Source organism: Carassius gibelio, chromosome B11, assembly GCF_023724105.1.
Source record: "Carassius gibelio isolate Cgi1373 ecotype wild population from Czech Republic chromosome B11, carGib1.2-hapl.c, whole genome shotgun sequence".
In the NCBI taxonomy this organism is placed as follows: Eukaryota; Metazoa; Chordata; class Actinopteri; order Cypriniformes; family Cyprinidae; genus Carassius; species Carassius gibelio.
Genome location: NC_068406.1, coordinates 10,173,876 through 10,198,833, shown reverse-complemented (window position 1 = coordinate 10,198,833; position 24,958 = coordinate 10,173,876). Strand labels below are relative to the sequence as shown.

The 24,958-nt window shown below is 35.5% G+C and overlaps 4 protein-coding genes across 5 annotated transcripts in view; 2 read left to right on the top strand and 2 right to left on the bottom strand.

Moving 5' to 3' along the window:
* Positions 1–394: 394 nt before the first annotated feature.
* On the bottom strand, positions 395–4,970 carry zgc:158258 (uncharacterized protein LOC791186 homolog). The gene is made up of 4 exons (XM_052569982.1): positions 4,817–4,970; positions 3,571–3,748; positions 2,892–3,093; positions 395–2,810 (listed from the first exon to the last, which is right to left on the bottom strand). The coding sequence occupies exons 2-4, from the start codon at positions 3,673–3,675 to the stop codon at positions 1,651–1,653; spliced, it is 1,467 nt and encodes a 488-aa protein (XP_052425942.1). The 5' UTR covers positions 3,676–3,748; positions 4,817–4,970; the 3' UTR covers positions 395–1,650.
* A 1,697-nt stretch (positions 4,971–6,667) lies between these two features.
* On the bottom strand, positions 6,668–10,721 carry LOC127968641 (ubiquitin thioesterase OTU1-like). Of its 2 annotated transcripts, none has more exons than XM_052569955.1 (3): positions 10,614–10,721; positions 9,885–10,109; positions 6,668–9,136 (listed from the first exon to the last, which is right to left on the bottom strand). In XM_052569955.1, exons 2-3 carry the CDS (start codon positions 10,093–10,095, stop codon positions 8,439–8,441), a joined length of 909 nt encoding a protein of 302 aa, XP_052425915.1. In that variant the 5' UTR covers positions 10,096–10,109; positions 10,614–10,721; the 3' UTR covers positions 6,668–8,438. The 2 variants fall into 2 exon arrangements, with proteins under 2 accessions (XP_052425915.1, XP_052425914.1); XM_052569954.1 differs by lacking the exon at positions 10,614–10,721 and adding an exon at positions 10,239–10,607.
* Positions 10,722–11,036: 315 nt separating this feature from the next.
* On the top strand, positions 11,037–12,490 carry snrpe (small nuclear ribonucleoprotein polypeptide E). Its single transcript, XM_052569576.1, has 5 exons — positions 11,037–11,231; positions 11,499–11,525; positions 11,891–11,953; positions 12,103–12,181; positions 12,288–12,490. The coding sequence occupies exons 1-5, from the start codon at positions 11,178–11,180 to the stop codon at positions 12,341–12,343; spliced, it is 279 nt and encodes a 92-aa protein (XP_052425536.1). The 5' UTR covers positions 11,037–11,177; the 3' UTR covers positions 12,344–12,490.
* A 12,433-nt stretch (positions 12,491–24,923) lies between these two features.
* The window catches only part of LOC127968116 (transcription factor SOX-13-like), a 27,362-nt gene continuing 27,327 nt past the window's right edge, over positions 24,924–24,958 (top strand). The window contains exon 1 of the mRNA XM_052569023.1: positions 24,924–24,958. This exon is cut by the window's right edge and continues 236 nt beyond it. The gene's annotated coding sequence lies outside the window, so the exon portion shown is untranslated.

The following is a 24,958-nucleotide window of genomic DNA, read 5'->3' as shown; positions in this document are numbered from 1 at the left end:
GCAATTTCGTACCGAGAACAGACGGTTTGGAGGTGAGTGTGGCAAAATAAACATAAACTATTGTTATTATTAGTTTGCCACAAAAATATTTTGAAATGTATATTTAAACGTTAAAAAAAGTAGAAAAGCACTGTCACACCAAGGCCAATCTGAGTATCAGTATTATCTGATACTTTTTTTTAACTGCCTGCTCACAAACTGTGTGAGGGCTAATCAATATCATTATCATAGTTTAAAAGTTCAAAATTTGTACAGCAGTGCATCACCTGATTTATATCAATCTTATTGCATTGGGATTGAACCAGTTATATTTTTCACCAGGGTTTCAACCACAAGTATAGGTTTAAATTGTTAGCTATGCAAAGCAAACAGACAAACTTGAAACCAACACATATAAAGCTGAAATTATTGCTTTATTCATGTGTGTTCTGTGGTTAAATATTACCGTAGTTTATTGCTGCTTTTCATGTGCTTTATTGTGTGAATTTGGTTAGATGAGCAGCTGTCAAAGGGCAACTGTTAACTGAGTAAATACAAACACAAGGATCCATTCTCAGTGTAAGTCATGAACTAGGTCACATTGCGAGATAAAGAACTTTAATGACAGATGAATCTGAGAGGCCAGGTAACATGAAGACCAGTCTGTTGGATGCAACTCAAGATAATGCGCTAATCCACTGAAGTGCTGTGTCTGATCTCACTGACCGGCGTGTAAAGTGAGGAGTTTGTCTGATAGCTGATCTGTGGAAGCCTGGGTCCCTCAGGTTCAACAGACTCTGGTGAAGCAGATATACTCCATTGTAAATAGAAAAAACAGGAAGTGATTTTCTGAAGAATCTGATTAGCAAAACAGACATAATTCATAAAGACAGATTTGAAGCAGGATTTTGGAGCATTAGGTCTAGTTCCAAATTAAAGTTACTAGAATCACCTGGAAAAGTAAACATACTCTATTATGAGGGGTGCACATTAAATATCGCATTAATTATCAGCCAATATTTATCGTGCACCACTTTCTATTATCGCAAAGGAATCCATTTGTTATAGTCCCTATTTAGAATCAGTAATTAATGGACTAAAGGTAAATTTCCACACTGTACTAATTTAAATTATTAAAAGTGAACTGTGCAATCTCTGTGCAACTAGTTTACAGTCACAAAAATAATAACCATTGGTTGAGCTGATGTTGGTCAGTATGTTTTTACCTTTTCCAGAGGAATCAGCCTACCAGTGGTTTTTAACAATATAAAATTGCACACTTTTATTATTTGGTGGTTAAGTCAGACGTCATGTGTAACAGTTTCTGGGTCCAAACCATACAGTCTATGTTCCAAATGTTCTTCAGATGCCAAAAGCAAGCAATAAAACAATGATAATAAGCACTTGGTGTGTGCTGCAGTCCTACTCAAAAACATGAACCCAATTTTTATCTTCATACCCCAATCTTAGTAGGCTACAGAGTGATTATTGTTTAAAAAAATAATAATAATATTGGTGTATAGGACACCATGAGACCGGAGATTACACAGTGAGAATAAACAGTGCTCATAAATGGCTGTTGTAATGGTATTCTCAATTAAAACTGAAAAGATGCTTAAACCCAGAAATATTCATTGATACATCATGACTGGAGAGAATAGTCAACAAATCTCAGTTTTTCAGCAATCCTAGTTTTCGTAATGCCTCTCTCCGATCCTTTCCGATTCTGGGAACTGGCACAATGAAGCCTTTGGAATGAGATGATGCATGCAACTCTGCTTTTATGGATGCCGATTCATAAGAGCCCTTTTGAGTGTCTGTAAAATGGTTGTTGGTTGCTACTGTAGAAGAACTTGATTGGTGGTTCTGAGAAACTGCATTTAAGACTGTGATGTTAGATCCTGACAGTCCCATCCCAGTGCGTTCCAGTGTGGCAGATTTCCTGGTTGAAGCTTTATCGGCATGCTGTGGAAAAGAAGAAGCTGCCAAAAGATCGCTCCTAGACCTTTGGCGGAGAGGACTGTAAGTTTGTACAGGCTGATTTATTTGTTCTCCAGGTCTTGCAGGAACACTTGGAGCAAGACATTCCTTTGTGGTCTGGTTTTGCACCAAGATTGCTGGGGACTCTGAATGCTTTAGGCGTTGACAGATTGGGTTCTTTGTATTCTCCTTGAAGAGACCCAACTTGCAAAGTGCCTCTACTCTTACTTTCTCTGGGTTCATTATTTTATCCACTGTAAATGCTCCCAAGGAAGGCTTGGTTGAGTCGATCTTAGGGTTGGAGGCTTCTTCATGGTTCACTGGGACCTTGTGTGGGGTTTTCATTTTAGGTTTAGGGGCCACAGGTGGAGGAGTGGGCTTGGAGCTCCTACTTGTCATGCCCTGTGTGAGAGTTTTGGATCCAGAGATGCCTCCCTCATGATCTTTATTTGTAGAAAACTGCTTTTCTCCGGTTTTGGCTTCTGCAGCGTTGGTTCTCTTAATCGATGCACTCTTGCGCAGATGCAACAGAGCCTCATACGAGAGCGGTCCTCTACGTGCCATTTTCTCTGGCTGATGTTTATTCTGTTGTTCTTCCACTGTGTCTTTACCGCCTTTGATTTTATGTGGAGGTGGTATCACTACCACACTTACTTCAGAGGGAACTCGTGGAGCTTCTTGATGGAGCTCGCAAGCCATCTTTTTCTGGGTTGCAGCTATTTCAGGTCTGGTTTGGATTTGTGTGTTATGGTTTGCAAGGACAAATGGAGTAGGAGCCGTATTATTTAGAATGTCTTTTTGCACTAAGCTGCTAGATGAGAATGGACCTTCAAATGGGCTTTTGGGTACATCTACAGACAATACAAGAAAAATATTTTTTTACTGCATCGTAGGCAATAGTAGTTATAAATATTACATGAGCAACAACACACCTTGACTAGGAGGCTTGCTGAGTCTTATTGACGAAGAGAGATGGGCCACTTTGCTAGCCACATTTCCTCGAGCTGGCAGCTGATCAGACTCATCATTGGAAAGGCCACTGTCATCCTCCGTATCCAGTGACTGGATGGTCTCCTCTAGGTACATGAGACAAGCCTTCTCTTCAGCAGAGAGATAGTCCAGACTTTCATCACTCTAAAATATAAATTATTTGCATTTGTGGACAGGTTTTAATGCGTGTTTATTAAAGGCATAATTCAACCAAAAATTCTGTCATCATCTTGTCACCCTTATTTTGATCAAAACTTGTATGACTTACACTCTCAGAAAAAAAAAAAAAAGGTAGAGAAGTTGTCACTGGGGCAGTACCTTTTCAAAAGGTACAAATATGTACCATTTAAATACAAATGTTGGTACTTACATACCTTTGTACTACTTATAGTTTCTTCTGTCTTCTTCAGAACACAAAAGAAGATATTTTGAAGAATGTTTTTGTCTTTTAAGGCAATGGGGTCCAAAACAACCCCATTTGGAATATATGGTTGAATATATGAATATATTTTAACAACATTTGCTAGATACATCAGACAACTGGAGATGTATAGCATATTTAAATGTATTTTAACATTAGGTACAGTATGTATTCATAAAAATAAGTACAGTATGTCTTACGAAGCATGAATTGAAGCTGACCACGCTGTCACAGCTGCCATTACTGTCAATCTCGCCCATTGTGTCGAGTCCTCTGCCATTTTGCCACATGTCACTTATCGGCATTTGCAAATTATGGAAACCTCCAACCCGATATGAATTCAAAGTTCTTTAACAATGATGATGAAACTGCATTTCCCTAAATAAAAAAAAAAAGCCAGGCATGAATGGAAGATAGCGAATTGTCGGTTGCTTTAAAGCTATACTTTGACCTTCAATTCAGAGTACACAATGCTAAATAGACAAAATTGTTAAATGTGCAAAAAGTTCTGATCATCAGGTTTAATTATTTGTACCACAGAAATGGTGTCATTTATTTTATGTAAACCTTATGAAAGATCAGCAAGAACAGTGTCAATACACTTTGTTTTATTAGTCATGTAAAAGGCAGTCACTGTTATAAATTTGCATATGACGTGAATGATGATAACATTTTTTTTCTTTCAGCGATTACATTGTATGATACAATGCAAATGTAACAGAAAACAGGTTTTCTTTGTGGATGGATAGATGAATGAAGCAGCCGCAGTTAAATGAAAAATGAAACTAAAATCAGTATTTTCAAATGTCAAATTATCATTATGTTTCAAAAGTTGATCTACAATAATCGAACTGTAATCAGTAAGCCATATCGCAATGAGTGCAGAAGCAAAGTCCATTTCCACAGACATAATAAACCCACTGGCCTTGTTTACTTAGTTTATATAATCCTAATAACATACTGCTAATAAAATGTTTGGCTCTTTTTGTAATTGCAACACCAATATGTACTTTGAAACACCATAACGTCTTTTATGCAGTTCTAGAAAAATCATCTATGATCACAATAACACTGAAATGACTTTATTATACATGTATGACCTGTATTACACAAGAAAGCACACTTATCTAGTTTAGTTAAGGGTATGTGAAACTATCAGTATCAGGCGACACTAGAAATTTGTTTAAGATCTGGGTAAAACAAATAATATGGCTATAGTAAACAATATTGCTGAACAATCTAAAAAATAACAGCAAGTATATTTATTTAAATCTGATTTTAATATATACATTTCAGCACATTATTTACAATCGCATAATTCATTTTCTATCCATCCCTGATTAAAATTCAGTTATAATTTACCTATCCCTTTAATTAAAATCTTATGAATACTCATATGCAGAAATAAATCTATGAAGCCTGAAGCATTCCTTTATAAAAGCTCACCTGTAGTGCAGGAACGAGACGGCAGTCCGGCAGGTTCACGTGCTGTGAGGGACAGTGAGGTGTCAGTCCAGTACATAAGGAAAATCTTCAACCAATCATTTGCGTCTCTCTCCTGCAACAGCCAATCAGAGAAAAAATCGGTGAGGTGAGTGTAGCGAAGAAACTCAAACTCGTGTTAAAAACAGTAGTTTAGTGACTGGAAAAAAAACATATGAAAGATCCGCAGCATCTACTTAACTGCTTACTACTGACCTGCACACGCCTGGGATGACCAATAGTATCCAAACACACGATGACAGAAAGTGTCAAAAGAGGATCACCGGCAAATGCTGCTTAATCGCATTATTAAGGGTTTCTTAAAATAACATTAGTTTGAGCCCCGTCAAATGGAACTGATTTAATCCGGTTCCACTAACTAGGATTCATTAGGCTATGTTTTCACAGCGCAAAGCCTATACAAGCGATCAGTGATTAAACATGTATTTCTCAAAACTAACTAGATTGTATGGTATGCTAATTCCTATGTTACTAATAAGAAATCCTTATAATAAGAAATTCCTTAAAATTCACTTATTAGTGCTTATGATACTCTAGCTATTCAATAGGTTTTAATATTTATTTAAACTAACAGTATTTATTGTACCACCATATGTGTATATCTGTTTTTATACAGTCTATGGCGTGTGTGTGTGTTTGTGTGTATACATATGAAGTGAAATGAGGTAGTCCACGGCATTCTTGTCGTAAAAATGGGCGTGGTCATTTGTTAATAAACAATACAATTTCTACAATAAAAGCGTTTAAACCAGGCCCATTTTGTCCCATCTATTATCACTATGACACTCACTGCTATTTCGAGAGTGAATTCCGCGTAAATATGTGGATGTCATTCCAAAACTTTGCGAAGTGTGTGCGGCTGAAAAACAAAATGTTCGGCATAAACCTTGTAAAGAGCGCTCCCTTTATAATCACTTAAAAACTGTCACCAATGAATTTCTGCTCTACATGATCAGTCTATTGTTTACATTGTGTATAAACTCTGTAATGAGAGGATTCTACTGTATAACGCAGCACGGAACAAAAACTGCTGTGTTATATCCTTTAGATATGAAACACAATCAGCATGTATTGTCATGAGGATGATGAAAGTGTTTTGAAAGTGAAATGCCTTTAAGTTGCTCTAAGTGTTTTTGACAATTTAATATTTACTATTTCTCATGGTAACATTTAATTTATTTGATTTTATTCAACCCAAAAAAATGAACCTTATTTACCTATACATTAGGTTACAGTAATAAGGGTTAGATCAGGCAGAAATAGCTCCCTAAGATAACATTTACAGGTTCTTAATAGTGTACCATAGATTCTACAATGTTTTTTTGTTTGTTTGTTTTGTTTCTCATCATGCTTATTTTGCAGCCCACTTTTTTTTTTTTTTTTTGAGGCAGTACAACATTCAAAAATGTGCATAAAAGTAGGTGGATGGAAACACGTCTGGAGTTTACCACAAAGTGACAATTTTGTCCTGTTTGACTCATTGGATGGAAACTATGCTTTATTCGCTATTTATTTTATGTGATATTCCAGTTTTGCACATAAGTTTAATTCAAATCTTTGGATGGAAACATAGTAGTGTTTGTTTGCTAAGCGGGTGTTGGTTGTTGCTAGGTGGTTTCTAATTCTTGTGCATTCAGGAATCTATGAAATCGACATTTGGGTTCCTTGTTAAAGATGAGTTATGGAAGAAATTGCTTGGTAAAGTAGATTAAAGTCTGACAGTAGTAGTAGTAATGTTTGCTTTAGTAAACAACATTAATTAGTTAACAATTAGGCAGAAAATACACAAGAATATTTATATGTATCAATTCAAGTTTATTATTCATTACCCAGTATTACCAGTGATTTTGTAGCAGTAAGTGATGTACATGCAGTTTCCCGTTTTTGTCTGCAAACATCGTTGTGTAAATGGCCCCTTAGTGTAACACTGATCACAGCCATTTAGAAAAATCACTGCAAAATTTTAAAAAAAATCCTTTGACCTTACAATGGCAACCATTTCTTCAAAATAAAAAGCTGCAAACAAGTAAACAACACCTGACTGAAAAAAAAAATACTGAGAATGTACATCATCATCATCATCATCATCACGCCTTAAAAGATGTTTTCTCTCTAAAGCTATGATACTTTGCTACACTAAACCTTTAATATCGTCCCTGTAAACAGGAAAAAATTAAATGACACATATCATCACTTAAAACGTCAAATGAAAATCACTACAATCACTCTTCCTAACATTATGTCATACTCACTTGAGAGAGAAGTAACAAGTTTTGCATAAAACAATCTTGCGTGGTCATTTGCAGAAATTACACAAGTGCCCTTAAAAGAAAAACTAAATCTACAGATTCACAAAGTAGTTCAGTGAGATTCTACTCTCAGCACCATTGTTGTCCACTTCAACTTGAAATCCACGCTTTCTTGCTAACTAGCTTACTGAAAATTTTTAAAAACCGCATTGAGTATTCTGAGTCGACACTTGATCTATGTAACCATTTCAAATAACAGGTACAATGAAGCAAGTGAACTTAAGACTCCACATAATGCCACTGATTGTTCAGAAGCTGTGCCCATGACCTTAAAAAAGACAGATAATATAATAAATACAGTAATGCCATGAGTAAATTAGATTTCATGAAAGGTATGTTTTTAGCTGTCTCCACTGTTTTTTCAATACTACTCTGGCCACAGAAGCACTTTGTGTGAAAAGATTAACATATTAGATCGATGTTAAAAATGAACAGTTATGCATAATGCTATAACTCGTTTAAAGTTTCATTATTTGTTAGATACTACCAAGAGTTTAGCAGTTAAACCCATGTTACGCACACATCTTAGAGCTGCAGGCAACAGAAAACTGTTTACATGAGGTCATGGGTGAATATCATGAAAACCCGTCTAAGGTGACATTTAACAGTGATAAAAAAGAAAAAAAAATATTGTTTAACATCATTTTGTAATACAGTAACTTATTTTTCAATTAAATGACTGATATGAAATATAAAAGCAGCCTAACTTTAATGCTACTATGTATAAATACTTAATAATTGATATCATACTGTATTACTAATATTAAATGAGAATTATGGGGAGAATTGGGAAAATAGGCATCAAGAACTATAAACACACATATAGCTTAAGATGCTTGTTAATGATTAAAAAGATTTTCATTGTGACTTTAATATTTGTTTTCCTTCTTTGCAGTGAAATTTGACCTCGATGTGTTTTGCGAAATTCACCATAATAGTATTGTAATCATTATATAAATAAGTTAGTCAGTGGAGAATCCCTTTAAAATTTGGTTTGAAGATAACGGCTTTGTCATCACATCTGGCAACAGCCTCAAAAACACAAGCACATTTAATACTTCAACCTCAAAGTTAAAAGAATACTGAATTCTTGGGGGAACTCGACATGTGAGAGTCTCCTGAAGCCGCTAGACAATGTGAGGTAGAGGACTGTACCAAGCTGGAACAGGAAGCAGAGAAAGAGCAGGTACCATGTCAGGTGGCGTGGCAGTGATGCGGCAAAGGTGGGGGTGGTTTCAGAAACAGAGCGAAGAGCGTCACACCTCCCCGAAGTTGGTGTGGCCGGTCTCCTTGGCATGTTCCCTTGCTTCCTTCTGCCCCACCAGGCCAGTCTGGCACACCATGCAGCGCAGAGCGAAGCGGTTGACGTCAGTGTACTGACGTTTCCTCCGCGCCTCATCGGCGAGCTCCAGCGCTTGGGCCAAAATAATGTCATCGGTGGTAGAAAACACAGTCTGTGCGGGAATATCTGAATTGGGCACTGCCTTCTGGAGTGGGTCATAATGAATCCCATCATAAATTAGCAGCACTCGTTTAGTGTAACCAGCATCCTCGCCGAAGCGGTCGACACGCACAGTCTGAGTGTCAACAACACAAATCTCACACTGGTAGAACTTCGAGAGGATTGAAACCTCAATGGCTCCTCCCCATGTGTCATCGCGACGGATCCAGGAGCAATAGTCCTCATTAGTCTTGCCCAATACTGCCTCTGAGTACGCAGTGGGGTTACTAGCTACAATCTCTGCGATGAGCCCGCGCATTTCAGGCGCACAGCCCGGGTCGTAAACACCTCCCTCCATAATGTAGTACACACTCGTAAACAGACAAGAGTTGTCAGCAGGGACCACGTACCGCTCTAGAACTGGGGACAGGTCAATACTGGGCCTTTTGGTCACAGTGGTTTGTGATTGGGGTTTGGGTTTGTTCTTCTCCTCCTCTACAATCAGCGTGTCTCCTGGAACAATTACCGTACCAATGAGCAACACAGGAAATGCAGCGAGATGGTTTTATAAATAGGCCTAAAGAATTTAAAGAATAGTTCACCCAAAAATTTTACATTTGCTGAGAGTTTACCCACAGCCCCAGGTCAGTCAAGATGTAGATGAGTTTGTTTCTTTATTGGAGCAGATTTGGAAAAATTAACATGACCTCACTTGCTCACCAATGGATCCACTTTATTAAATGGGTGCCATCAGAATGCGAGTCCAAACAGCTGATGATAACATCACAACTATTTTACTAATCCACAAGCTGCATGTTTGTAATGAATAAATCCATCAAGAGGTTTCAACTTTAAAACATTTGCTTACTGCTAAAATACACAAGGAAGAGGATTAGAGAATAAAGTAATTATAATATGTGATTAAACTTTTTTTTTTAAAACATAGTGTTAATTTGTGCAGTGATAACCTACCAGCAATGTAAAGATGATTTTTAAATATATTAGAAATAGAGCATTACAATATAAGTTTATTAGAACAAAAAAACATTCTTATTTATGGGCCTAAAATCAAGATGCAAACATTCGATGGGGAGTGCCCAATGTTAATGTGAAATCAAGAACCTTAATGAAACATCTTAATCCTGGATGGCCTGAGTGCGAGTACATTTTCAACAAATTTTAGGTTTTGGGTCATCTATTCCTGTAGCACATCACAAATAAATCAAGTGTAAAGATCATGTAGGACAAAGCAAACCCAAACCTGATTTGATAGGGTAATCTTTGAGATGGGCTTCACCGTTGCATAGATCCAGGTTGGATGGTGGATAGCCTACCATGATCTTCTGTACTTCACATGGTATTCCTGTTAGCTCCTCAATCTTATCTTTAAGCTCCTGAACACATGACTGATGTGTAAGGCCCTGCATCAGATGGGTCCCGTTCTTGGCTTTGCAACGCAGACGCAGCATCATGTACCTGTCCAGTTCTGAACACAGAACAGGTGCATGAGCTAAATTTCTCTTAAGTTTATAAGCAGTTATATTCTGGCTTTAAAACAAGGACATATACAACAATATAATTGTAAGACTAAAAATATAGAATATAGAAAAATTACCAATGTAAATCAATGTCAATTTCATTGAAATAACATGTGAAAATGTGCACGTATTGACACAGTGTATGAATAAATAAAATATAAAAAAAGGAAAGAAACGAGGAATATGATAACTGGCTTAAAATATATATTCCAGCTTAAAAATATTGGTTGTTTAATAATATAAAAGACAATGTTGACAAATATCTAAGCTAGGCTAACTGTTAGCCAGGCTAAAGATAACGTTACAAAAGCTCAGGAGATATATAATTATATAACCTCAAATTCAAACAGTTCTTTCACTATAAAAACATCCTTTAAAGATAAATTAAAATATTGTCTTGATAAATAAAAATCACTCGTAGTTTGGAGCTGGCCAGATGCTAAATCACTCACCACTGAACGAATCTCAAACAACAACAACTGACACACTGACCGAGCAGAAAACATGCGTAATACGTCACACAATCTGTGTACTACATCCTGAAAACTACACAAGTTGTGGTTATGTTAGCGGAAAATTTCGTGCAATATATATATATATATATATATATATATATATATATATATATATATATTTTTTTTTTTTTTTTTTTTTTTTTTTTTCACTGCAGATACATTTATAATGAACTCTTGACAGCAAGCGCTGATTTAAAAAAAAACGTGTAGAATTATTGGACAATCACATATAATTGGATATATTATATTATACTGTTTTTACAGTCGTGTATTATGTAACGTTCTGTGCAATGAAATATTCTGTAATGTGTCTCCCGGCCACAAGAGGCGTAACACGTAATCATCACGTCGTTTTATCTGCGTCATTCTGTTTCCGGGATTGTGCCGCCATTGAAACAGCCGTAACCAACGTGAGATCTTCGTTGCCGCGCCAATAACTTTTGCATTTAATTTTACATTGATCACCTTCTTCTAAAACATATCTGGATATTGCTGGACAGAATGGCGTACAGAGGACAAGGACAGAAGGTTCAGAAGGTCATGGTGCAGCCCATTGTATCCTTCAGAACGAGAACTGGATCGGCATTTTTTCCATTCATTGTATTGATATCAATATAGATATTTACGTTACTTTGGTTTAGTAATATTAATAATGTTGTATTGTATTACATATTGTATTAGGAATGACATTTTTTTTCTATATTTCTATCTTTTATTTCTTACTAATGGATGAAAAATGCCTTTTTAAATTAGTCATGGTTTATATTTGATAAGTATAAAGTTATTGTTTATATGTGTTTGTTTCCTTAATTACACCTTCAGAACCTTATTTTCAGGTATCTACAGAATGTAAGTTAATAATTTTTTTGTATATTATTAGTATATTTAATATGCTTTAATAAATGTATATGTGTGTGTATATTTATACACGTAGTTAATTATGCATTATTAAGTGTTGATGAAATGTGAGGTTGCCCATGCATTTTAGTTTTCTACTATATATATATATATATATATATATATATATATATATATATATATATATACATACACACATATATACATCATTTTTTGGGACAGCATTACCTGCTGCAGTTTTGTATTTGTAATTTTCATAAAAATCTAAATGATCAGTAACAAATCGAATATAAAAGAAAAGTTCAAAATAAAAATCTAAATGACGAGCTGCTAATAATTTTTTTCTCTTCGTGCAGCGTTCTCGAATCCAGGTTTGGCTTTATGAACAGGTCAACATGCGGATAGAAGGCTGCATCATTGTGAGGAAACACAGCAAGACAAGTCTACCCTTAACACGCTTTATTCTGTCCACACGGCTCATTTTAATCTTTGCAGATCATTTTGTGAACAAAATCATGCATGCATGTGAATAAAGAACTCTTATTTGCTTTCTTTGTTTCTGTTTTAGGGATTTGATGAGTATATGAACTTGGTTTTGGATGATGCAGAGGAGGTTCACATGAAGACCAAGAACAGGAAGCCTCTGGGTAAGTGTGAACTTTGTGATACTGGCGAGTCATTCGTTTCTGAGAAATAACTTTTGTTTGATGTAAGTACGATATGACTTTAAACTTATTTTATCTCTCCCAATAGGGCGGATTATGTTGAAAGGAGACAACATCACATTGCTGCAGAGTGTGTCCAATTGATCGTCTGTTAGGAGACTGTTTGCTGTTAGATTGTTAGTTTTACTTTGTTTTCATGAGTCAATATTTGGTATTTTGACCCATGTTTAAAATTGTAAAAACCTTTTGTATCTTTTCTAAATCTTAAAAATAAACACCCCCCACACACCACTGTTCCAGGCTACTGTTTTTATTTTTGGACTATTCGCACATGTCCCTTTTGATCAATTTAATGCATCCTTGCTTAATAAATGTACTAATTAATGTAAAAATTGTACTGAACTAATACTTAGTGCATGTTTTGTGCATCCAAGCATGACTGCTCATTGACATGATACTTTTGTTTCTTAAATTGTTTAGTTGTGTTCATATTTTAATAGTAGGTGGCAGTAATGTTTGTAGCTTTGTCTGACACCTGTCTGCAGCTTACAGTGAGACCACTAGAGGGCAATACATCAGTTTGTCTTTGTAGTGTAACAGTGGGATGCGTCTTTGAAAAATGTGACATTTTATATAGCTACCTACCCTTTGTGTAACTTTTGTGTAAAAACCTTTTTTTTTTTTTTTTTTTTTTTTATCTGTCTTTCCCCACTGTGTTGTATAGGTGCATTTTACTTACTGCATAACTGTTCCTAATAAGTTATTATATCTGACCTTTTTAATTAATTATATTATTGTTTATATATGTGTAATTATATATATATATATATATATATAGAGAGAGAGAGAGAGAGAGAGAGAGAGATTTTTTTTTTTTTTTTGACCTTTCAAACTCAAAAATAGTGTTGAGCCACAAATGTTACAGGTGGGATTAAATAGGTTAACAGATGCTTTTAACCAAAACAGCACATGATTTAATAACCTGCTAAACTTTTCTAATCCTTCTTGATTAGAAAGAAAATGGCTAAATAATAAAATATTCAAAAATAAATTAATTTAATAATGTTTTCAGAATGAAAACTACCACATTTCCCTTAAAGGTTCTAAACAATTGTACAAAAAAAATGTGATGAAATGTGACCGGAGCACAAAACCAGTCGTAAGTCGCACAGGTTTTATAGCAATAGCCAACACTGTATGGGTTAAAATTATAGATTTTGGTTGAATGCCAAAAGAATATTAGCTAAGTAAAGATCATGTTCAATTAAGAAATTTTGTAAGTTTCCTACTATATATATCTCAAAACTTAATTTCTGAATAGCAATATACGGAGAACTTCGTTTGAACAACTTTGAATGCAATTATTATTATTATTATTTTTTTTTTTTTGCACCAGTAGATTTCAGATTTTCAAATATATTGGCCAAATATTGTCCTATCCTAGCAAACCACACAGCAATGTAAAGCTCATAAATTTAGATGATGTATAAATCTCACTTTGAAAAATGGACCCTTAAGATTGGTCTATTGTCACAAATGACAGAATTCAGCGATGTTTAAAACAATCCAGCTGCACTGAAGTGATTGTGAATCAGTATGTGCTGATTGTTCAAGAGATGAATACATTACATCTGCATAGTTCTTTATCTGAACGTTATTGCGTGCTTCAGTTTGTGGTATTAGTTTCAAATCCCCCAACAACTAATTTTAAGCTTTAGATTTCAATAACGGTCGTTTTCCTCAAGGGGAAGTTTGATAAAAATCTGGAAATATGAAAACAGCAGCATGTCAGCAGAGCTCAGATGGGTTTGCCAGAGAACAGGAGAGCTGTGACTTTGAAGTGAGAGGCAGTGGTTGGTGAGTCTCTAGATAGGGACTGACTGCCAACCTGTGGAGGAAGCGGTATCTAAATCACGAGTACAAGCATTGCGTGTGTGCACAGAGCCGGAGAACCAGATGTAGCTGTGAAGCTCATCGGGAGGAAGTCAGTTGCTGACTCCAGAGACTTTAAACTCACTTTATAACTGCGACCACACGATTTTAGTCGTTCACTGTGGCTTCAACCACAGTAATGTTGCATAAAGTCGATCCCCTTGTGAATTTTCTTTCAGTATTCGGTGTGCATCTTTCTGGGGGGCTTTAAATGCTCAAAATCGCTTCTTTTCACATGCAGATGAAAATCAACCTGTCCAGAACTGACTAAAGTGAACTTTAATTTGCTTTCTTGGTGTGCATTATTCTAGAAAAAATATATAGAAAAACTTGTTTTTATTGAATGGCAATTCCTTTTTAACTGATGTCATCTCTATAATACAACCAAATCCCAAAGGAGAAATGATAACCCTATGTTTTTTTTTCTGTTATTTGCATGGGTGTATGCATAATTTTGGTGCTTAAGGAATACATCTGAAAGATGGATTCACTAAAATGTGTAGTACAGCATTATTATGATTAACTAAAACTTAAAAAATCAACTACTTCAAATAAAATATACCTTAACTGATATTTTAATATCTCAGCTAGTTCTCATTTTCAGTGAGTTTAGCTTGAGGTACTAAATTATTTAAAATTATCTAACTAGAACTGATATATAATATAAATGATGTACACATAAAAAAATAAGTCAAAACACAACAAAATTACAAACTTTATCAAAAGTTTAGCTAAAAGGACAATGAAAAAATATAGAATGTAAAAATAAAATGTAAAATAATGTATAAAAAAAGCGACGATAGTATCTCAGTGGTACTAAAATAACACTGTGTTAAAATCCCGCTACAATCCCACAATGCATTGTGCTCAGTTTGCAAAAAAGAAAAAAAAAAGAACCTCAAGTGCACTAAAAAAGTATTTTTGAATCATTTTGAAAATGTCAAATCGAATGTAAAAAACTGCAACAGAATTGTCTTGATTATTTTAGAACTGTATTCCGGTCACACGTTCTTTGATAGGGTCATGTGTCAGCAATGCAGTATACTCCTGTAAAAAAAAAAAAAAATATATATATATATATATATATATATATATATATATATATATATATATATATATATATAAGCAAACAGGCAAAGGAACAGAAGTAACAGAAAACAATAATGCATGGGGAAACCTCATACATGTATGAGTAATTTTGTTGACTTTTTTCAATAATATTAATAGACTATAATGTTAGGCTCTTTTTTTCCTTTTGGACAATTTTTATTTCTGTAGAGGTGATGTGGCTGCTGTGGTTTTCCACTCATACTCTGCCATGCACACTTCTTCACCCAGTTTCCTTATATTACGCAAATCCCATCCTTCAGAAAGACCCAGCTCTTCCGTTCCTCTCACCCCAGTCAAAAAACCAAAGAGACCGTGCATTTCTGCCATGACCAGGCTATGGGAAACCAACCAAACTCTTTGGAGACAGGTCAGCTCTCGCTGGGTTTAGCCGTCGGAAACACTGTCCAGGTCAGATTGCCATCCGGGAGCTCCCGAGGGGCCTTCCTGTTCCTGCGGGTGTGATTGTTGTGAGCGTGTCCTTTGTTCTCCCTCCCCCCCTGACCTCGGCTCCGACGGGACAGGTTCAGTCTGTACACCACCATTGCCCTTAACATCCACACCATCAACTCAAGCCCGACTGTCTGGATCACTTACACGTGTTTGGACTCTGATGATGTTTTTCTTCACTTTAAAAATAGCATCTGCGTATCCAAACAGGAGACACTTTCACATTAAATAGGGATTTTAAAAGACTTCAGGCAATTTATCTGGCTGCCATCCCCTCTGTCTGGAAAGAGTGATGGCCTGTTTGTTTCCATCGTTCTGAACTGAGGACGAAAATACTTCATAAAGACCCAAAGAGTTTAGAAAAAGAAACATACAATTGTTTTCCAGTCAATCCCCTGTAAATTACTCTTTTGTCATTTCTTAATGGAACGATGTATTGTGTGAGAATTGACACATACTTCTGGAAACAGAAAAAAAGATTTCAAGATTACTTAAGGGTTGGAGACCTTTTTTTATTTTAATTTGGAGCAGTTTCTATTAATAATATTTAATTGAATACTATTTAATGTGTGTGTGTGTGTGTGTGTATTATATATTTAATTATGTTTTTTTTCTATATATTTTATATAACAAGCCTTATAATAAATAATAATCAGTGAAGTAGTTATTAATTTATAATATTATTTAAAATATATATTTCTATAATTTTATTTATTATTTATTTTCTATATATTTTATATATCATGCCTTCTAATAAATAATAATCAGTGAAGCAGTTATTAATTTATAATTTTATTTAAAATATATATTTCTATAATTTTATTTATTGTTTATTTTCTACACATTTTCTATATCAAGAATGGCTGTCCTATAAATAAAAGTGCACTTAACAAAAACAGCAGGAAGCTGTATGTAAATGCTGTTTACATGTAGGTGACACTCCACCAGATCGTTCTGTGCACTCAGGCAGTGACCTGTGAACACGTTGCTTATCTTGTTTTAACAGTCTTGTCGTAATACATAATACCTCCATTTTTCTCCTATTAACACATTCAATAATATGCAAGTCCGATAAGGGCTTTTGTTTCTCATTTTCAGCCAAGGAAACATTCGTAGCATTTTTCATTGTGACTCGCTTTGGCTGAAACGGTTGTGGCACCGTTGGGCAAAGATCCAGACTCTGAAGTGAAAGAGGGTCCAAAACAGGCCGGGCTTTGTGCAAATAAATAATGAACAAGCTTCAGACATTTTCGTGTTTCAGCATCATCAGATGATCAGTGATGATAGAGGTTTATCAAGGGACTGCGGGTCAATGGATGTACTTTGCAGTGCACTTTTTCTATGCAATCTTTTCAACAGTATACAAATGTAAAACAGATAACATGAAAGCAATCGCATGTTCTTAGCACTAATGGTTATTCAATGAAAAGTGCTCCTTTTCTCGTTTTACAGCATTCTGTGAAATACATAATGTTTTGAGTTGTTTAACTGCATTGTGCCATCTCAAAAGTAATGAATTTACATCTGGCAATAATTATACCTTCTTAGAAGAAACAAAGACAATTTTACAGTTTAGTTACAGTTTATTATTGTTAACCTTTTGCTCAAAATAATGAAAATGTAAGGTATGATTCATAAGGGAAAGTTTACCTTACAAAATTATGTTAACAAAGTTGACATTTTAAAGACATTTTAATATGTATGTATGCATTTATAATATTTATTAATTTAATATGATATTGAAATTGGACATTTCATATTAAATGTGTAAATATTTTATTAAAAAATATATATATATATATATATATTTAATAAATAATTTTGTATTAGAAATTAGGAGATATTGCTTGCTTTTATTTCTGTATATTTATTTTTAGTCCAAATCTTTATTAAAAGAAATGCAAAACAAAACAAAACTTTCTTTTTTGGATTTGTTTTGATGCTTGCAGTATTCCAATAACACATAATGAAAGTTGGCATCAGATTTTCATTGGTAAAGTCATTAATCGCGCATATGTTAATGAGGGACCCAAAAGGCACCAGTTTTAAAATGACTCTGAACAAACAGACTACAAGGTGACGCTTATGTAATTTTGTGCATTTTGGAATTGAATTTGTTGTTGCTCTTTTTGTGGTAAACACTCACACTCTAAACTTCTCACTTATGTTTGCTAAAATTGGTCACTTTTCCACCTTTCATGGAACTTTTTTTTTTCGCCTGCGAGGTAGACTTTTGCACACGTACACATATGCGCGCACACAAAATGTGTTGGCAATTCAATATGAAATGCCTAAATGTACAGAACAAAAGACCTGCAGGGGTGTAAAAGGAGATGTGGAACAAAAAACAAACGAGTAATGAAATTATAACAATACAGAGAGAGAGTGAGGGGTGCGGGTGCCACAATGGCAGGGAACAATCGCACCGCGTCAATGGAAAAAAAAGTGTGTGCAGAGAGGGGGGGGGGGGGGGGGCAGGCTTTGGACAATAGGCCGGTGACAGCGGCACAATGGCGGCACTGTTTTCAATTAGACATTATCTCATAGACAGAGTGGCAGGTTTCATTGTGCTAGGGGGCTATTTTCAGGGCAGCCTTTGTGTGCGGCACTGCCAATATTCCCTTCAGCCCCTGCCGTGAGCCGGCCCTTTATTCTCACAACTGTTTGTTTTTTGTTTTTTTGCAGAAGCGCTAAAGTAGAAATGTGGGTGGTTTTGGACCAGACAGGCCTCTAAAAGGAGAAAAAGGGGGAGTGGGACATAACTTGTGCCTTGTCACCTGGGTTTACCATGACAAATTGAAAATAGCTAGAGCTGGAATCTCTTGGCAGACTTGAATGCGACGCCAATTTGACATGCACTGCGTGTGTGTTTGCGCTTGCAGTTTGGTGGCCTAGTGGGCATCATGGTCTTGATCTAGGATGGTTTGACTGTGTATTGTGGCTTTTAGTGCAAATTCACATGCTGTTCCGAATCAACATCGGCTCATTTTAGAGCATGGCACTAGCAATGTCAAGGTCATGGGTTTGATTCCCAGGCATTTCTGAAGCCACTGACAAAATTAATACTGGATGCAAGCATTGAGTTTTTAAAGAGTTTTTTTAGTTCCTAGTGTGACCACAACTGTCCTCTGCTCAAGTAGCACAAACAGTAGGGAATGGCTGTAATGATGCCAAGGTTGTGGGTTTGATTCCCGGGGAATGCATGCAATGAAAAAAAAATGCTTGATTTGATTTAAAGCATCTACCAAATGCATAAACATAAATGTTTGTTCTAAAGAAATTTATAACAGTAGCATAAAAATAGTCCATTATAACTTGATCTCAATGTTTTGGGAGCCATATAATAGCTTGTTGTTTATGTGAAATGAAGCTTGACATCATTGATGCAGAATGTAAGCATGCCAGTGTAAATGTTTAAGTAAAAAAAAAAAAGTATTTAGTTGATAATGTAACCACACCTGTCCTTCGTTCGTGTAGTTCAAACATGGTGAATGATGCTTATGGGTTATGGGTTTCATTCCCAGGAAATGCATGATGTGGAAACAAATGTTTGAAAATTATATCCATTGCTTAAAAAAAAAAAATGTGTCTACCAAATGCATAAATTCACAAATCTGATAAGTTTTAAAAAACATTATAGAACTTCCATAAAGGCAGTCCAAATGATTTGTGTGATAAATTTCATATCTTCTTAAGGCCATTTCAGATCAGATAAAATCTGAAGCACTATAGCAAGTTTGAAATTATTGTTTCTGTATATGCAAACATTCCAGCTTGGAAGTTTTACGTTTGTACTGTGACCTGATCTCTCCTAAGTTTCTGTAGTTCGGACAATAGAGAATGGCGAGAATGACATTAAGGTTGTTGTGGGTGTTTCCATGCATGTAAATGTCTGTCAAACTACAAAAATAACAAAAAGCAATATAAAAGTACTGTGAACAGTCCATATGACATGTGCACTACGTCACAGGTCTTCTGTGAGGAAAACAAATCAAATTCGAAGCACCATAAAATCAAATTTAATGGCTTATGCAAGCATGCCAGTTTAAAAATTTCATTTTTGAAGAGTTTTTAGTTTATAACGTGACCACATCTGTCCTTTATTCATGTTGCACAAACAAGGTAATGGGTTCAATTCCCAGATAATGTATGAACTGGAAAGAAACGAGAAATGCTTGAATACAACATCAGTTACTTTAGAAAAAAAACATCAACCAAATGCATACATGTCTGTCAAGTTCCAAGAATAACAAAAAAGTATACAGTCCATTTGATGCTCCTTTTTATAATTGATTGTATATTTTAGTTTAGTGCTCGAGCAGAACTGTGATGTTTGTTTCTGTAGAGTTTTTCATTCCACAATGTGAGTTCTATACAAGCAGACATGAAACAGACGAGGTCAATGCCCTTCGCCCATTTCCTCCGGTTTGGAGAGAGAATTCTGGCACATGGAAATGCCGAAAGCCTGAAAGCACCATCAGATAAACTTGTTTGGAGCCTCTCAACCCATTTTGTTCAGATACGAGATATTTGATGAAAGCCGAGTTGCACAAAAAGCTTGTAATTGGCCTGAAAATAAACGAAGCCCAACTTGCCTCTCAAACCCTTTGGTTCTCAAACCACCTGCTGCTTTTTTGCTATTGCTTTTACCTCAATTAGGTTGTGCAGACCTGATTCTTGTGATTTCGCTGAACGTTTGCGGTCGAAAAGGAATGTTTCGCATCGTGCGTTTCTCACAAACAAACACGTTTGTTGCTTGAAATCAACGGAACAGAAATCGGAACGGGTTGCGGCTTTCCGATAATTCTCAGAAATAATGCGCTTGACCTTATCGCATATGTGTTTTTGGGCAAGTATCTGTCATGTTTGCTGTTCTATATCACCCAAGTTCCCTCCCATGTGGTGTAAGTGACTATCTGGCTCAGTATTATTTCCCCATCAACATTTTTTGAGCTGTTTTTTTTTTATGAGGACGCATTGGTTTTTTGTGAAGTGCCTACATAGACAAAAATGCCATTTTGGTTGGAGAGTAAGCAGCGCAGATAGCAGTTGCAAAGGAAAACAACCATTTCATGGTGGTTTACGTTGTTCTCCCACAATTCCACACTGCTGCCACATTGAACAAGCATGATTAGTTTAATGGCCTAGTTAATAGCTAAAATGTCAAAAGTTCAAAAAGCAAATCACTTATTTGGAAGCAAAATGAAATGCTTCGATATTTTTTTTTTTCATATTAACAAAGCAATTTTGATGTCTATTCTGAATCTTCCCGGCACTTACCTGATAGCATCACTGAAGTACTGTGGTAAAACACTGAGGACTATCTAAAGCTGCAGCTTCTAATCAGCTTATCATTCTCACGTTTTGCAAACAAGCCCCCAAAGCATGTTTGAGTCTTAAAATATCTGCATATAGATAATCAGATTTATTCACTGCAATGGGAAACGTGAACTTAATCATCAATAATAATGCTTTTAATGAGACGCATTTGCATGTGTTGATAAAGATCTTTAATAGGTGAGGCGGGGGAGAAACAGCATATCTACACACAAGCAAACAGGAAGAGAGAACACAGGCATATCCGCTCCCAAAGTTCTTTTTATAAAATGAGCCCTTTTTTGCAACCACAATGTGAGATTATTCTTATTAGTCACAATGATTGCCTAATTGCCTAATTCTTAGTGCGGAGAATACAGAGTGATTCTTAAAGGCCTGACAGGCCGGCTGTGTTATAATGAAGACAAGGGGTCTAAAGAACTAATGGTTGTATTCCAAAAGACTGAATTAACGTCTTCATTCTACGGAGTCATTTGCATTCGTAAATGCCACGGTTCTGCAGAAAGATGCAGAGTGTTTGGGTTCGCCAGTCTGCTGATGGACAAAGGCCTGTCCTGACTTTAGGAGCTCATAGGAAACGTTCCAACAGCGTTATCTAAGGCCAGAAACATACTCTATGCAAGTTCACAAGTAAACCATTCACCAGTGTTGGGGAAAGTTACATTTTTAAAAGTATTGCATTACAATATTGGGTTACTCCCTAAAAAAGTAATTAATTACGTTAAATACTTTTTATGGAAAGTAATGTGTTATATTAGTTTTGTGGTTACTTTCGAGTTACTTTTTAAATATGAGCAGGTCTTGATTGTTTTTACTAAAAGAAGCTCTATTTATAGCAAATGTAAAAGTGTAATGAATAAACCTCAGGCTGAAGGAAACAAAATGTCATGTCTGTACAGTAGAACACAGGAGAAGAAGGTTCAACACTCTTCAGCAATAAAATAAACAATAAATTACAATTGTTAGTTTATCTAAAGTCATTTTTGCTGTCATTTGTATGGATCATCAAAGCTCAGCAGCAAAAACACTGGTTAATAAAATGGGATTTGATACATTTGTGTTATTTAACTTATTTGATGTGTTATTATTAATAGGTTTGCGTCATATTCTGAGTTTGCATTTCTCTGTTTTAATTCATATTGATGAATACAACATCAATTTTTATTTTTTTTGTGAGTGGGATGAATTAATGCACATTCACATTTAGTCTAGAACTACACCATGTTCACACAGCAAACAACGCCTCTGTACTTCCAATTTCTCTTAATATGGGGACAGAAGACATGTCAGTCAATAAATGGGAAAACAAAGTACCTGGTGTTACTTTTTTGATAAAGTTACTCAGATATTTTATTGTAAATTGAAAAGTAATGTGTTACTTTACTAGATACTTGAAAAAGTATTCTGATTAAGTAACTTGTTTTACTTGTAATGCTTTACCCCCAACTCTGCCATTCATGGGCTGATACTTCCAAAAAGCAAAAACACTGAAACATTGCTGTGTGTGTTTGAGTACATGGATTTTTTGAGGAAACCTTTTTGAAAACAATATATTTAATTTAATTTTTTTTTCAAGTCATACACATAATTACCTATAAAAATAATTTCAATTTTGAGAAAATTATTTTAACTTCTTTTTAACTTTTTGTTATTTTGTTATTTTTATTTATTTATTTTTCTTTTAATTCTTTTTAGAGTTTACATTTTTTGCACACGCTTCACTTTTAACATTCCTAGTGCATTACAAGTGTCTTTGTGATAAACTTTGTGACAAGGGGGCGATAGAGATACCTTCACATTCTTGTGTTATTAAACCAGATTTAAAGAGTTTTAACATTCTCTTCAAACTATTACTTGACGACAGTATATACTATACTAAATACTCCATAATATAGTGCTTTTTAGCAATGTGTAGGTTAGTTACAAATTGCGTTCTGACACATTTTGAAATACAATTAATGAAATCAAATTTGCATATAAGCATTTGAGCTCATGTAATTTCTTGGAGTGTGTGTTGGGCCTAAAGGGTTTTAATTAAACAGTGAATGATGAAATGCGTTAAAAAAAAATGTAACAAAAAATTTGTTCTGATTATGACGTGTAATTCAGAGGAACATTTCAGTTACCGTTCCCACAACGAAAATTGCATAATTGTAACACGTTTTTAGAACGAAAACCTCATTATCTGTGTTAAACAACAGCGTGAATCACTAATAAACACTGTGTAGTCCAGGACAAAGGGTGCGGGCCCATGCAGACGGACCATAAACACATGAACCTTTCTTCAGAAGAGGCGTTATATCTGCTCAGGTCTTTCTCAAACCCTTACAAAGCTCCAGTCTGGGTAATCCTTTGGACAAATGAAGAAAATGGGAGAGAGTAATGAAAAAAAAAAAAGTCGGCACCTTCACCTCAGCCCAGCGGGGGACACAAAGGTAGAAGATCTGAAAAGCTCCGAGCAGAACAAAGGTGCGAACGTTCGTCTAAAGCCCCCAGAGTTACTTAGTGACAAGAGAGTGACATAGAAATAAAGAAAGAGAGGTGGATATAAAAGGCAGAGGAAGAAAAGAAGGATGGAGAGGGTTAAAGAAAGACGAAGTGGTGGTGTTGTGGAGGGGGGGGGGGGGGGGTAAGGTTCTGTAATCCTGGAATAGTGGTAGTCAAGCATCTCCATGGAAACAGGCACAAAGGCCTGTGGTTTCCTATTGATGGCTAATTGTATTCTTCACAGCTCTTTTGTTAATTGTTGTCTGCCCAGCTCCTACTTCCTGCTGGGCCACTACACAAAGGCAGGAACAGAGGGGATTAGAAATGGCACATCGGCTTTGGGCTCTCACCCCTGCGCGGCGATGTCTAGTTGTGCATGCGCTGAGGGAAAAAGAGACAGAAAGAGACATAAAAACGCAGGTCTGGAGGCGCTTTGATGGACTCTGATGATTTGGATTGGCTAACAGGCCCCCACCCAAATGTCACACGGGGTGACTGTGATGGAGCCCCCTCGTTACAGAGAACTTTAATACAATGACACTGCTGTTGGAAAGGTCTTAATTGAGGGTTTGCTCGAAATGTTTAAGTGTTGTGTGTCAGGTTTGGCAAGCAATGCGTACGGCACACTGATATTTTTTTTTTGTCACAGCACATTTCACACTTGATTTATAAATAAATAGTATTTTTTTCCCTCACTTTTTTAAATCACTGAACTAAATTTGATGTTTTATTTTCCTTGCTTTTTTAAATGACATGCAACATATAAACATAAAGGGGAGTAAATTCACTGCAAAGATCATCATGTCATTGACTTCAAAAAGTCCATATGACACATTCCAGATCATGCACCACCATATTTTTGTGTTAGGAGTAGACTAAAATTGAAATTCTACAAATTCAGATTCATTTTTTTAAGCATAAAAATGCATATCATCATATGCCTTTTTTGAAATTGTAAGTTTTTTTTATTGACATTAAAACTTAATATCTGAACTTGAAAACGGACAATAAAGCACTAAAGTTTCACAAAAGTTCATACAACATATTCAAATTTTTAGCTATATTATGGATTTGTGTCAGAATTTGTCTAAAATGTAAACTATTTAAATTCAAATGATTTCTGTTTCTTCTATATATATATATATATACATATATATATATGTAAAGTATACAAATGCATGTTATCCTGTGCTTTTTCCAAAACTCAATGCATACACTTCTTTTCTTGTGTGCATTAGAGCTACATTAAGGATAAAATGACATCAAAGCTGATTTACAGCAGGTACTCATGAACAGATCATCTCCCTTTCGCCCCTTCAAGGATACCAACATTTTTCTTTTTGCCCAAGGGAAACCCAGAAACACGAGCTTTCCCTTTAAGAGGGAGGCGAATGACAGGCAGCAGGAGCGAGAATGTTGGAAACTGAACACCAGAAAGTCATTCTG

Bases quoted from the DNA above. Each gene is read 5' to 3' on its own strand.
- snrpe (XM_052569576.1), top strand. From the start codon at position 11,178: ATGGCGTACAGAGGACAAGGACAGAAGGTTCAGAAGGTCATGGTGCAG. The intron at 11,526-11,890 runs GTAAGTTAATAA...CTCTTCGTGCAG, and splicing joins TTTTCAGGTATCTACAGAAT to CGTTCTCGAATCCAGGTTTG. The intron at 12,182-12,287 runs GTAAGTGTGAAC...CTCTCCCAATAG, and splicing joins CAAGAACAGGAAGCCTCTGG to GGCGGATTATGTTGAAAGGA.
- zgc:158258 (XM_052569982.1), bottom strand. From the start codon at position 3,675: ATGCCGATAAGTGACATGTGGCAAAATGGCAGAGGACTCGACACAATG. The intron at 3,094-3,570 runs GTAAGACATACT...TTTATATTTTAG, and splicing joins TCAGCTTCAATTCATGCTTC to AGTGATGAAAGTCTGGACTA. The intron at 2,811-2,891 runs GTGTGTTGTTGC...TATTGTCTGTAG, and splicing joins CAGCAAGCCTCCTAGTCAAG to ATGTACCCAAAAGCCCATTT.
- LOC127968641 (XM_052569954.1), bottom strand. From the start codon at position 10,263: ATGAAATTGACATTGATTTACATTG. The intron at 10,110-10,238 runs GTAATTTTTCTA...TTCTGTGTTCAG, and splicing joins ATTGACATTGATTTACATTG to AACTGGACAGGTACATGATG. The intron at 9,137-9,884 runs GTTTGGGTTTGC...TAATTGTTCCAG, and splicing joins AGATTACCCTATCAAATCAG to GAGACACGCTGATTGTAGAG.